Raw genomic sequence first — 13,352 nt, 5'->3', positions numbered from 1 at the left:
TACATGTTCTTGTTACAACGCTCGCAAGTCTTGCAACACTTGTACTTTTTTTTTTAATAGCAGATTTTTAAATTATTTTTTCCCTTCTACAACACCTTACAGTCATTACATCAACATTGTTATGTCATCATACCTGTACATGTATATAATATTTCGCTTCTATATTTACACACCTTTATACGGAGTTCTGTGTATATTTATATCTAGTTTTTTGGCTTAATTAATTTTATTCTTGTTTTGCAGCCATTTGTACCAATTGTTCCAAATTTCATAATATTCCGACTCTTCTTTATCTTTTAATTTCAGTGTTAATTTGTCCATCTCTGCACAATACAAAGCTTTTTTTATCACTAATTCATCCGAGGGGGTATTATTTTGTTTCCAGCATTGGGCAAATGCTATTCTAGTTGTAGTTAGCAGATGTGTTGATATGTACTTAATTTTCTTTTCCCTTTGATTATTCCCAGTAGAAAGATTTCGGGTTTGTATTTTATCTGTTCTCCTGTAATTTCTTGCACCCATTTCCAAATTTTTTCCAATATTTTTGTGTTTCTGGGCAGGTCCCCCATATGTGATAAGTCCCTTGTACTTTTTTTACACTTCCAGTAGGTCGGCTTCATGTTTGGGTACATTTTAGCCAACACTTGTAGTTCTTACTCTTAGGTTTACATGTGGATTTAAGCCACCTCTATGCAATGCTTCCTGTGTTTCACTTTCTTCTTCGTTGGTAGATTGGATGGTTTAGTTCTCGCCTGCTGGATGTGTGAAGCGGCTCCTTGGTAGGGACAGAAGAATATGAGCCGAGGTGGCGCAGTGGTTAGAGTGCAGTACTGCAGGCCACTTCAGCTGACTGCTAACTGCAGTTCGGCGGTTCTAATCTCACCGGCTCAAGGTTGACTCAGCCTTCCATCCTTCCGAGGTGGGTGAAATGAGGACCCAGACTGTGGGGGCGATATGCTGACTCTGTAAACCGCTTAGAGAGGGCTGAAAGCCCTATGAAGCGGTATATAAGTCTAACTGCTATTGCTAATATCTCTTTTTTAACAACGGGAAGGCAGCATTCGCGTTTGCAAAATCATTTTCATGGTTGGTTCCACAGTCCGCCAAATGTTCAGACTGGGTTTGGCATTCTTTATCTACCTATCAAGTTGAGACTACGGCCGTTCTCAGTCATCCAAGTCATGGTTGTCCCAAAAGTCCCTTTTCAAGAGGCAACCGGGCATTGTTTTTCCTTGAAGACATTTCGCTTCTCATCCAAGAAGTTTCTTCCGTTCTGACTGAATGGTGGGGAATGGAAGGGTTTATATTCTTGCCGTCATCTGGTCATTTGCACTCGTTCGGAAACCCTTTGGGGCCATCTCCCAATGTCCTTTCCAAAGACCTGGAATGGGTTGATATTGTTTGATGGGGCTAAAAGGGATTAAGACATCTTTCAATAATCCCTTTTAACCCCATCAAACAATATCAACCCATTCCAGGACTTTATTGTCATTGCACAACATGTATACAACGGAATTGGTTTAGCCTCACTGGTGCAATCCATGACAACAAATTCAAACAACATAAATAAAGAATAATCCCTATGCAAGTCATTAGGGGGGAAAAAAGAAAGAAAAACTAGTCATACATTTCTGCATGTGCATGGAGTGATTGTAGTCGTGTTTAAGAGTCTGACAGCCCAAGGATAGAAACTATTTTTAAACCTTATTTGTTCGACTGGCTATGCTTTGATGTTTTCTGCCCGATGGCAGAAGTGCGAAGAGACACTGACCAGGGTGTGAATCATCTTTGAGTATTTCTCTGCTAAAGCTGCGAGACCTTGCGATGTCACCCAGTGGTGTCAGAGGGCAACCAATGGTTTCTTGTGCCGAATTGATCACTCTCTGTAGTGCCTTCCTGTCCACAGCAATTAAAGCAGTGTAATGCAGTATGTGAGGACACTTTCTATCGTGGACCAAGTAAAATTGCCTTTTGCAATTGAACCAGTGGTGGGATTCAGCCAGTTTGCACCTATTCGTGAGATGTTAACTTTCTAAGCAGTTTGGAGAACCGATTGTTGGAAGAAATCTCCTTTTGTTTTTTTCCACTTTACAGGGCTAATCCTGTAAGGAAGGCAGGAAGGAAACATTCTGGTGTTGTTTCTAGCCTCATCTTTATTGCCTTGCTTACAGAAACTGCCTCTCCCGTTAACCCTTATTACATTGTAACTGCTAAGGCGAAGCGCCCGTTGACGTGAGTGATGTTGAGTTGGCCACACCGACCCAGTCACATGACCACTGAGCCACGCCCACCCCAGCCGTTCATTAGGGCAGAGAACCGGTTGTTAAAATTATTTGAATCCCACCACTGAATGGAACTGATGATTTTGTTAATGCCACAGATATTCAGATGTTTTAGGATTGCACCCAAAGTGTATTGGTACTATCTTTGCTTTCTTTTGCCGCAGTCATTCTACTTCTATTTGCAGTATCAGTGATAAGTTGCAAATTTTTCTTGTATTCTGCTGCCTCCAGGTTCTGTCACGCCACTATTCAGATTTTTTCAGCTTTCTGATCAAGTCTGGGGTGTTACGTGACAAAGGTCTGTCCATCTGAATTCTAAAATAGACATTTCTTGCAGATATTCTAATTGATCGTTGTTTCAACTTTGTCATATTGTTTGTTTGTAGTCAGTATTATTAATATTTTTATAAAACCAGAATTGTATGACCAACCAAGTCAAACTGGAATCCAATTGGCAAAGAGTGAATCAGTTATTAATCTACACAAGCTCATACAGAAATCAGAAGGAGTGTGGCAGCACCTTTTCAGACTTACGCATTTAATGAAAAGCCATAGTGGTTTGTGAACTGCAGTTCACTTCATTAATTTCAGGGAGTGGCCATAGAACTGTAACTAACAAAAGCTTATACCTTTTAATAAACTCTGATTTCAGTACTTTGAAAAGATGCCATGACTCCTTCCAATTTTTGACGATCATATGTAATACGAGCTGGATACCCGTGCTTCGTGACAAAACTATCAGGCTATGCAGGAGAAATTTAGTTTACAATCTGTTGGCTCAGTGGTGGTCGGTGATTGAAACACATAAGGGAATATTGCTCCCGCCGCCTTGAGTCCAGAAGCAGTTCCATAGGTGGAAGGTGTAGACATTTTGGTGAGGTACCGATGTTTAGTACTGTAAGGAACCCCAGACAACTCCTGAGTGAAAGAGCGGAACGTCTGCCAGTTTGAACTGAGGTAATGGAATGTGAGACAACTGGCAGTTGGAACAGAGTTCTTTTCAGGTGGGGAGGGGGAGTAGAACTCCTTAGCATCAGAGTGTGTTAATTACTGTATAAGAAATTCTAATGATCCGATGGTCATTTTGAAAAATCCAAGAGGAACATACGTGTCAAATTTCAAGTTTGTAGGCTTTAGGGTTCTGGAGATTTCGTGATGAGTGAGTGGTATTTGCCATAGATGATAGATAGATGATAGATAGATAGATAGATAGATAGATAGATAGATAGATAGATAGATAAGATATGTAGATAGATAGATGATAGATAGATAGATAGATAAATAGATAGATAGAGATAGATGATAGATAGATGATAGATAGATGATAGATAGATAGATAGATAGAAAGATAGATAGAAAGATAGATGACAGATAGCTAGCTAGATAGCTAGATAGCTAGATAGCTAGATAGCTAGATAGCTAGATAGCTAGATAGCTAGATAGCTAGATAGATAGATAGATAGATAGATAGATAGATAGATAGATAGATAGATAGATAGATAGATAGATAGATAGATAGATGTCCCCCTACAAAGCTTGCTGGAGATATGATCCACATACAAACCATGACTGCATATCTATATGTTACTTCCAGGCTACCACAAATCACACACAGTTGATCTCCTTGCCTCCTCCCGCTCTCAATGCTTTAGGAAGTCTTGCCAAGCAGAAATAAAGGCCTTTCATAGTGGAAAGAGTAACATTAAAGCATTCCTATGGGGATTAGTCAAATCCCAAGCAGAACGGGTTTTTTTTCCATAAGAACCAGATTGAGTTGCATACCACCCATGAAACATGACCATTAAGGAAATTGTAAGATGGGTACTCTTGGCCTTTGGGAGCTGGGTCCTTCCGATCTCGTTTCTCTGCTAGTGGAAGAGGAGCAGATGCTGCTTCAGCGAGTGAAAAACCTCTTATTTTGCAATTTTCATTCCTTGACGATGATGTGTTTGAGGTGAAGAAATATGAAAGAACCGGGGAGGACTATTTGTCAAGGGTTTGGTTTTACGCTTTTGAGTTCATTCTTTCTTACTCACTGATCAAAGAAGATGGTCAGGGTTGGGCAATCCCTAGAGGGGAACTTTATCCCTGAAGACTTTCCCCACTGTCCCATATTATTCTTTTTCCAATATTACCTCTACTTGAAGACTCAGAATGTAAGGTCAAGGAATAAGGTCTCTTTTAACAGGACTGGCCAGTGTTCTGGACACTCTTGGTCGTGGTTGGATTGATGTGCTGGTGGAGATCCCAGGAAGAAGCTGGCAAAAGATGGCGAAGGGAGGGGAAGAGGAAGAGGAGCCATAGAAAGGGGGCAAAGGCATTGGCTTTGGGGATTTCTAAGGAGCTTTAGCTATTGCGACAGTTCTACCTGTTGGCTTTGTGTTTGGAGCGCAGGGCAGGAAGGTTGGGGAGATAAATGCAGATCAGGAAGGTAAGCGTGAACACAGAGTCCATGGATAATATTTTATCAAGCCTTTGTCTTAACTTGGACAGCAGCCCCATTGGGACTTTATTAATTTATTACCAGTTAATGAGCTACATCCTGTTCTATTGCGTCGAATCGGTCAGTTTTATTTCATAAAGATCGACATGTTTTCTGAGTTTTATCAGGCCGTTTTAAATTCCACACCAAAGTCCAAAACGGGCTTGCAATAAATACCTGATAATACACTTAATTGGTTTGGGTTGTGATATTTATAAGAAGAGAAATTTGCAGGGAGCTTGGAGTAATACCCTGTTTTCCCCAAAATAAGACCTCCTTGGATAAATAAGCCCAATCGGGCTTTTGAGTACATGCGCTAAAATAAGCCCTCCCCAAAAATATTGCAACACATACGCAGCCGGACCCCGCCATTTCCTCTGGCTGTATGCCATGCAAACAACATGAGGTGAGGAGGCGAGGTGGGGGGTGGGAAGGGAAGGGGGAACATGCTCCATACACGCCCTTACCTAACGGCCGCTCCCGCAACCCTAGACACCGCGCCTCTTCTGTCACGCGAATGGCTGCCACCAATAGAGCGGTAGGCCCAGTGACGCGCAACACAGCAGCAGCCACGAGGTGACTACACTCTCCGCCTCCTCCACCTCAAAAATAATAAGACCTCCCCGAAAATAAGGCCAAGCGCTTATTTCGAGGGGGGGGGGTCAAAGGAAAAGAAAGCCCTGTCTTATTTTCGGGGAACAACGGTAAGAGGAATTCAGTGCCACAAGTATTGGATTCTATTCCTTCCATGGGAAGGAAGGGACACAATTCGTTGCCTCCATGACCCAAAGTATCCAAACCCTCAAAATCAAAATCTTCTGTTCTGTTCTGAAAGGGGAAGAAGAAGAAGATGCTTTTTCCAATCTTGACACCCCCCCCCCCCCGGTGTCTTGTTTTCCGAAGGAGCCGAGGTGGCGCAGTGGTTAAATGCAGCACTGCAGGCTACTTCAGCTGACTGCAGTTCTGCAGTTCGGCCGTTCAAATCCCACCGGCTCAGGGTTGACTCAGCCTTCCATCCTTCCGAGGTGGGTAAAATGAGGACCCGGATTGTTGTTGGGGGCGATATGCTGACTCTGTAAACCGCTTAGAGAGGGCAGAAAGCCCTATGAAGCGGTATATAAGTCTAACTGCTATTGCTATTGCTATCTTGGTTTCTCTAACATGTTCAGTTTCAGTGATAGCGCTGAGATCATCTTTATCGAACATTGATCGATTTAATTGACTTAAGGGAGCCTTTATCTTTTCTTTACGAGCAGCCGGGACTTGTGTTAGAAGCTGCAAAGGAGCATTATCTTATTTGTATCTGTTCCTCGCCTGGTTTTGCTGATCACCACTACTTGGCCTGCATCCTGTTCTTTCCCCCTCTCTGCTTTTGAAAGTTTGGATTTAGGGTTTTCACTGTCCTGTAGACAGGAAGCGATGTCAGGGCACAGAGCAAAGTTGAATGGATCTTGCACAAATGCTGGATGCTCAACATTTTGCATGCCAATACCCGGCTACAACCCTCCGTTCCTTTGTGTTGGGCATGAACCAAGATTGTATGTAGGAGAGAGATAACAGCCGAGGGGGCGCAGTGGTTAGAGTGCAGTAGTGCAGACTACTTCAGCTGACTGCTAACTTCAGTTTGGCAGTTCGATTCAACTCAGGCTCAAGGTGGACTCAGCCTTCCATCCTTCCGAGGTGGGTAAAATGGGGACCCAGATTGTTGGGGGCAAGAAGCTGACTCTGTAAACTGCTTAGAGGGGGCTGTAAAAGCACTATGAAGCGGTATATAAATCTTAAGTGCTAAGAGAGAGAGAGGGTGGGGGGAGAAAAAGAGAGAGAAATTCGCATATCTGCGGGATCTGAAGTGATTTTTGTCACCCAACATACTTGAGAACAAGGTAGGCTCCAAAAATTACTCATTAACTACCCCACTTCAAGTAGTGGGGTTGCCATTTCCAAATGGATGTCTGTGAAAGTGGAATTTATTTTGCATTCATGTTCCCAATGACTTGGCACATATGATGCAGGCAGGTTAAAGTTTATCTTGACTATCAATAAATAGCTAATGAATAAAAAGCTACTGTTTCCTAATAGGAAACAAGATAAAAAGCTGTTACGCAATACATATACAGTGTATCTCTCTCCTTCCCCTCCCCTCTTCTTAATTAGAAGCAAATATTTTTCTGTATTTGCATACCGACTGTAAAAAAATTTGCCGGTTAGGAAGGAAATCATGTATTTACATATTAATGCTGGAACATTACTTTTAAAAAAATACTAAAAGCAGACAGAAGTGAAACATTCTACAGAAGTCTAGCTTGGGATAGCATAGCAATTTTTGAAGATGAAAAAGGATCTCATTGGAATGAAAGAAGTTACTTCGTATGCTAAGTCCCTTAGTAAGTTTGGAACACAGCTGCTTTCTTAATAGAGGTTTAGAGCCAGGAGTTGAGATCTCAAAACAGCTGACAAGCTGTTTCTATAGCAAACTCTTTCTACAGGTAATGTTCCTCCTAAGGGAACAAAGCCCTTTAGAAGTACTCTTGTTCCTCTGACTCCCCACTTAATCCTGTGACGTCCTTACTCAGAAATCTTTCCTGCCATTTCCTTGTTCCTTCTTAGTTGTTGCAAACTGGCATGAGGTCAAGACACCTGTGGTGTCAAGTAGGATAGGTGTAACCATGCAATCCTAGTGGATCTCTTTGTGCTGAACAGGAAAACATGCTTGCAGCCAAGGAATTTGCACTCCCTCTGTGTTGCAATCCAGTCCTTTGAGTAGAAACCGTGTCGTGTCCCTGGGCTCCTGAAAGTGAGTAAGCAAGAACTGAAGTTAAGAGCTTGGTACGGAAGGGTTCATCTTAAAGCAGGGGTGTCAAACTTGATTTCATTGAGGACCGCATCAGGGTTGTGTTTGAACTCGGGGCGGGGGGCGTGGCCAGCTTAATGTCACCAGTGTCGGGGGGCGCCTGTCGTAGTCCAGGCGCTCTTCTAGCGAAAATGGGCTCCCAAGCTCTGTTTTCAGCTGCACCTGCCTCCTCCATCCCTCTGCCAGCGAAAATTTGAGCTCGGGAGAGCCACGGGCGGCCCGCTTGAGCTCCGTTTCCGCTGGCAGAGGCACCACGGGTTGGTCCTTTGCTGTTTCCGGGGCCAGATCTAAGCACTCTGCAGGTGGGATCCAGCCCCCGGGCCTTGAGTTTGACACCCCTGTCTGCACCCAAACTGCAACTTGGGAGAAATCCAGAAGGAAACAAATCTAGCCTGCACACCAGTAAGTAAGGCGCTAGGAAATATGACCCCGAAAAGAACCAAGGTTTTTCTGTTCCTCTGCCGTTTAGCATCCTTTCCCCCTCTTCGGTGCCCCTATTTGCAATAATGTGCTTGTCTATCCATTTCCGCCCTCCTCTCTTTTCCCTGTGGGCATTATGCATTTGACAAAGCAGGAAGGCCCTTCAGCCGTGCGTGTGCTTCTTCCCTTGAGCGTGCTCTAAGGAGATTTCATCTCATCAGTACCATATTACTGCTCTTCGAAGGATGGACTGGGATTGCAGCAGAGACCCCAAGGATAGGAACCGCAGGATAAAGGACATTGTAATTGTTGAAGTCCAAAGTGGAGTAGATTTCTGACACGAATCCAGGGTTTTAACTAAAGCCAGTTACAGAAGACAATGAAACGATCAAATCTCCATGTGTTTTCTCCTAAGAAAAATTAATTGGGAAGTGGGAGGAAGGAATCTGTTTTTGGGTGGTGTGAGCTTGTGCTGCAGTCGTATCTTCTGACTGAGCCTTTCCATTCTGTGGGGAAAGGATGCCTTTCATAACAGATACTTGATTACAATATATTATCATCATCATTTTAGCCATTGTCCATCCACTGCAGGATTAAGGCCTCTTCCGCATGTTTTCAACCAATACAGTCCTTGGCTTTCCTTCACCAACTGGGCCCACAATACTTGCTGATGTTGTCGATCCATCTTGTTTTTAGGTCTCTTTCGTGGAAGCTTTTGATCAGGTGGGATCCATTCTATGACTGCCTTGGTCTATCTGCCATCAGTTCTTCTTGCTATGTGACCAGCCCTTTACCATGTCACTTCTTTTACTTTCTTGACGATATCATGTATCTTTGTTTGTTTTCTAATCCATGTGCAGGTCTTTTGAGGCCACTCGTAGCTTTTGTATCGATTGTGAGGTTAATGTCCGTGTTTCACAGAGCAGGTAGCACACACTGATCGAAAAACTTTTCAGGCAGAGGGGGAGGTTGCTCTTGAAAATTATGCTTAGCTTGCCGAATGCCTCATTTACACACACAAACCTCTTCACCTCGTCAAGGCCCCAATCATACAAGGAGAATACATTATTTATATATATATATGTTGTATTTGTGCTGATAAATATATATTTATCCCATATTTGGGCATACCAGGGGTTGTGACTTTAAATATATACATTTCTCCCTGGCTCAGCTGACAAGGAGAGGAACTCTGTGGCTTAATGGTTAACACATCTGCCTAAGATGCAATACAGCACAGGTTCCAATCCCAGTAAGGGTATGGCTAGCTGATGAGAGCTAAATAGCTTGAAATAGATCTATACTAGTCTCCCTTTATTTATTTATCAGCACAAATACAACATATATATATATATATATATATATATATATATATATATATATATATATATATATATATATATATGGAGGGAGGGAGAGAGAGAGAGAGAGAGAGAGAGAGAGAGAGAGAGAGAGAGAGAGAGGGAGGTATGTAGATATAGATTAGATATAAATATAGATATAGATACCTATAGATTAGGTAGATTAGTGCTGTAGAAGACTCCTGCGAGTCCCTTGGACTGCAAGGCGATCCAACCGGTCAGTCCTAGAGGAGATCAACCCTCGCTGCTCTTTAGAAGGCCAGATCCTGAAGAGGAAACTCAAATGCTTTGGCCACATAATGATGGAGGGCAAAAGAAGAAAGGGACGGCAGAGAATGAGGGGACTGGATGGAGTCACTGAAGCAATAGGCATGAGATTAAATGGACTCCGGGGGACGATAGAGGACAGGAAGGCCTGGGGGAACATTGTCTATGAGGTCGCGATGAGTCGGAACTAACAACAACAAGATTAGATAGATAGATAGATAGATAGATAGATAGATAGATAGATAGATAGATAGATGATAGATAGATTGATAGATGATAGAGATAGAGATAGATGGATATATGTGTGTATGTGTATACAGTATATATGTATGTATATGTAGATTTGTGTGTATGTATGAGTGTGTGTGTGTATGAGGGTGTATGAATAATTTATATATGTTTAAATCTGAGAGTGCTTCAGTAGGGAGCAACCTTTATTTTCCTTAAATGTGGATGCTATTTTTAACAGGTGATTCTGGGAAGCGAGCTCTCTAATTCCCTCGTTTCATCTCTCAACAGGTTGGTTTCCCTCCGTCTTCCTAATTGGTGACCCCGCCTTCCACAACCAGGGACACCATGGACAGATGATCTTGGCTCTGCACCGCCATGCTCCAGATGCGTGGCCGCTACCTGCTGCTCTTCCTGGGAGTGCAGCTGGTGGTGATGGCCCTGCTGTACCGCGAGGGCTACCGGAAACGCGTTGCTTATTTCCTAGGCATTTTTTGCAAAGGGGGCACATTTACTATGCTGAACGGCTTCCCCAACGCGTCCCTGCCGGGGGATGTCTATGCCAACCTCAGCCTGATTGCTCGGCCACCTGTGCCCCCCGAGGAACTTCCCTACTGCCCTGAAGTCTCGCCTTTTCTTGGTAAGTGAACCAAAACTCTGCGATAATCGGTTCTCATAACCTTTGGACCTAGAATTTGAGTTTTGTGGCTTAAGTGTGTGGCAAAGAGGAAACGCCAGCTTCCTCGAAAATAAGCATTAGTTCTAGATTCATGATGGCGAACCTGTGGCGTGTATGGTATGTGGAGGCCTCTCTGCCAGCGGCACGCGAGCCCCAGCTGAGCTCCACCAAGCATGCACCGCCGGCCAGCTGATTTTCGGGTCTCTGCAAAACACTATACAAGCCATAGATATACATCTAACAGGAACAGGAAGGGCCTCGCAGGAGCAGATAGAGGTAAATCCTAGAGAGACAGGAAATGCATCACTGAACAATGCAGATGAATGCTAGAGAGGAATGAAACGGCATAGAAGGCTGACATAACTCCTGTAATAGTGTAGGCATGCACGGGGCGGGGGGGGGGCATGCCCCGTTTTGGGGCCCAGGAGGTTTCAGGGAGGCCTGCAAGGCTCAAAATCGAGGGGGGGGGCTGCACATGCATTGTATTATGGGTGTGGGCACACGCGCATGCACTGTCCTGCGGGCAGGCTTTTGGCACGCGAGGACAAACAGGTTCGCCATCACTGTTCTAGACTGTACTCAGGGCTGGCAAGTTTAAAGGTCGCTTTGTTGAAAGAGCAGCAATGGGGTTGGAGAAGAAGAAGAAGGTGGCAGGAGAGGCAGGTAGTGCAGCCAATATGAGAAGACCACGAGAAGCCTGCACAGGAAGAGCCCTGCTGGAATTAGTCTTATCAAGGTCTGCCTCAACAGATTCCCTTCTACGTTCTCTGCCTCGGACCCAGGTTATTTTTCAGGCACAGAATAGAATATTGGAAAGCCTTTTTAGGCTTTCCAATATTTTTCCTTTTTAGAAGGAAAAAAGAGCCCAGACGCTCATATGTTGACGCTGGGCCACTCCTTGAGTCTGCTGGTTCAAAGAGAGGATGCAATAATACAATAGCAGAGTTGGAAGGGACCTTGGAGGTCTTCTAGTTCAACCCCCTGCTTAGGCAGGAAACCCTATACCGTTGCAGACAAATGGCTATCCAACAATCTTCTTAAAGACTTCCAGTGTTGGGGCAGTCACAACTTCTGGAGGCAACTTCCGTTCCACTGATTAATTGTTCTAACTGTCAGGAAATTAATTGTTCTGTCAGGATAGAAAACCTCAAACTGCTGCAGCCTGACCCATTTTCTTCCTTGGTGTGTTGGCTAGGAATTCTGGGAGTTGAAGTCCACCCATCTTAAAAGTTGCCAAGTTTGGAAAACACTGCTCTAATTCACTGATCTATGGGACAGTAGGAAAGAAACCGGACTAATACATCTCTGCTCGCGTGCAGGAGGGCCCATTCGAGTGACGCTTCCCTTGGGATTGACGCTTGAAGATGTCCTACGGAGGAATCCCTATGTGACCAAAGGGGGGCGTTACCGTCCTCCCGACTGTGACGCCACTCACAAAACGGCCGTCATCATCCCCCACCGTAATCGGGAGCAGCACCTCAAGTACCTGCTGTATTACTTGCACCCTTTCCTGCAACGACAGCAGCTCAGTTATGGCATCTATATCATCCACCAGGTATGGCACTGGTTCAAGTCCCAGAAGCTGGGGACAAACTCTCCTACATTTGTCAGCACAGTTCTTGAAAGGAGACAAGCGTTAGGGATGAAAGCCAGGAAGTGGAGAGCAGGGGTGCAGGAGGCAGAGTTTTTCCCCTTGTGGAAATACTGGCAGTCAACAGTCTCCAGTTCGATGTGTGGGCTACACCTGCGGCCCAGGATTCTGTGCCTCAATCAGTGGGAAGGAGGCTGTTCTGATAGAATGTCCACCAGCACATCCCCACCTAGTAATATGGAGGTGGAGGACCATTACCAAGAGTAGCAATAGCACTTAAGAGATTGAGATATTGAGATTGAGATTTGTTTTATTTATATGCCGCCCTATTCCCAGGGGGACTCAGGGCGGCGAACAACTCAAGGGGGAAAGGGAACACAAAGTACAATACAAACATTTAAAATAGCCAACAGCCACACAGGTCGAGAGGGGAAGGGAACTCATCAACCTCAGGCCTGCCAACACAGCCAGGTTTTAACGGCTTTTCGGAAGGCCTGGAGAGAGGTGAGGGTCCGAATCTCTGCGGGGAGTTCGTTCCAAAAGGCCGGAGCTGCCACAGAGAAGGCCCTCCCCCGGGTAGTAGCCAGATGGCATTCGCTGGTAAACTTAAACTTATATACCGCTTCACAGCCCTCTCTAAGCGGTTTACAAAGTCAGCCTATTGCCCCCAACAATCTGGGTCCTCATTTTATCAACTTTGGAAAGATGGAAGGCTGAGTCAACCTTGAGCCGATCAGGATCGAACTGCCAAACTGCTGGCAGTCAGCAGAAGTAGCCTGCAGTATTGCTTCGGCTCTAACCACTGCGCCACCACTGCTCTAAGATTCCTTAGTGCTGGGCACGGAGAAAGTGTAAAAAAGGAGATTAGTAACTCCGCTTTAATTTTGCTAGGTCAGCGTTTCTCAACTTTAGCACCTTTAAAATGTTAGCTGGGGAATTCTGGGAATTGAAGTCCATATATCTTAAAGCTGCCAAAGTTGAGAAAACACCGTATAAGTTGATCTGGAAAATTGCCTTGGCAGGCTTTCCACCCTAGTAGCCATAAAGATCGTTTTAGAAACCCAACTGTTTCTGAGTTTTCAGCCTTGAAGGACTTGACAGTTGGAAACAAGCATTCACACAAAGCTGCTTGTATAAAATTAGGTTGCAATGAGAAGTAACAGCAGAAGATTGCAGGAGTTACTCCTCTAA

General features: G+C 44.3%; 1 protein-coding gene across 1 annotated transcript in view; it reads left to right on the top strand.

Annotated features, from left to right (window-relative positions):
- LOC116515682 (beta-1,4-galactosyltransferase 3-like) overlaps window positions 1-13,352 on the top strand; it is a 33,309-nt gene that overhangs the window by 12,929 nt on the left and 7,028 nt on the right. Inside the window, exons 2-3 of the mRNA XM_032227841.1 lie at window positions 10,183-10,531; window positions 11,890-12,125. Of these exons, the coding sequence (XP_032083732.1) occupies window positions 10,270-10,531; window positions 11,890-12,125 (498 nt within the window). The 5' untranslated portion in view covers window positions 10,183-10,269. The remainder of the gene's footprint in view (window positions 1-10,182; window positions 10,532-11,889; window positions 12,126-13,352) is intronic.

This window comes from Thamnophis elegans, chromosome 12 (assembly GCF_009769535.1).
Source record: "Thamnophis elegans isolate rThaEle1 chromosome 12, rThaEle1.pri, whole genome shotgun sequence".
Taxonomy (NCBI): Eukaryota; Metazoa; Chordata; class Lepidosauria; order Squamata; family Colubridae; genus Thamnophis; species Thamnophis elegans.
The sequence above is the reverse complement of the archived record's forward strand: the minus strand, read 5'-3'. Positions and strand labels throughout refer to the sequence as shown.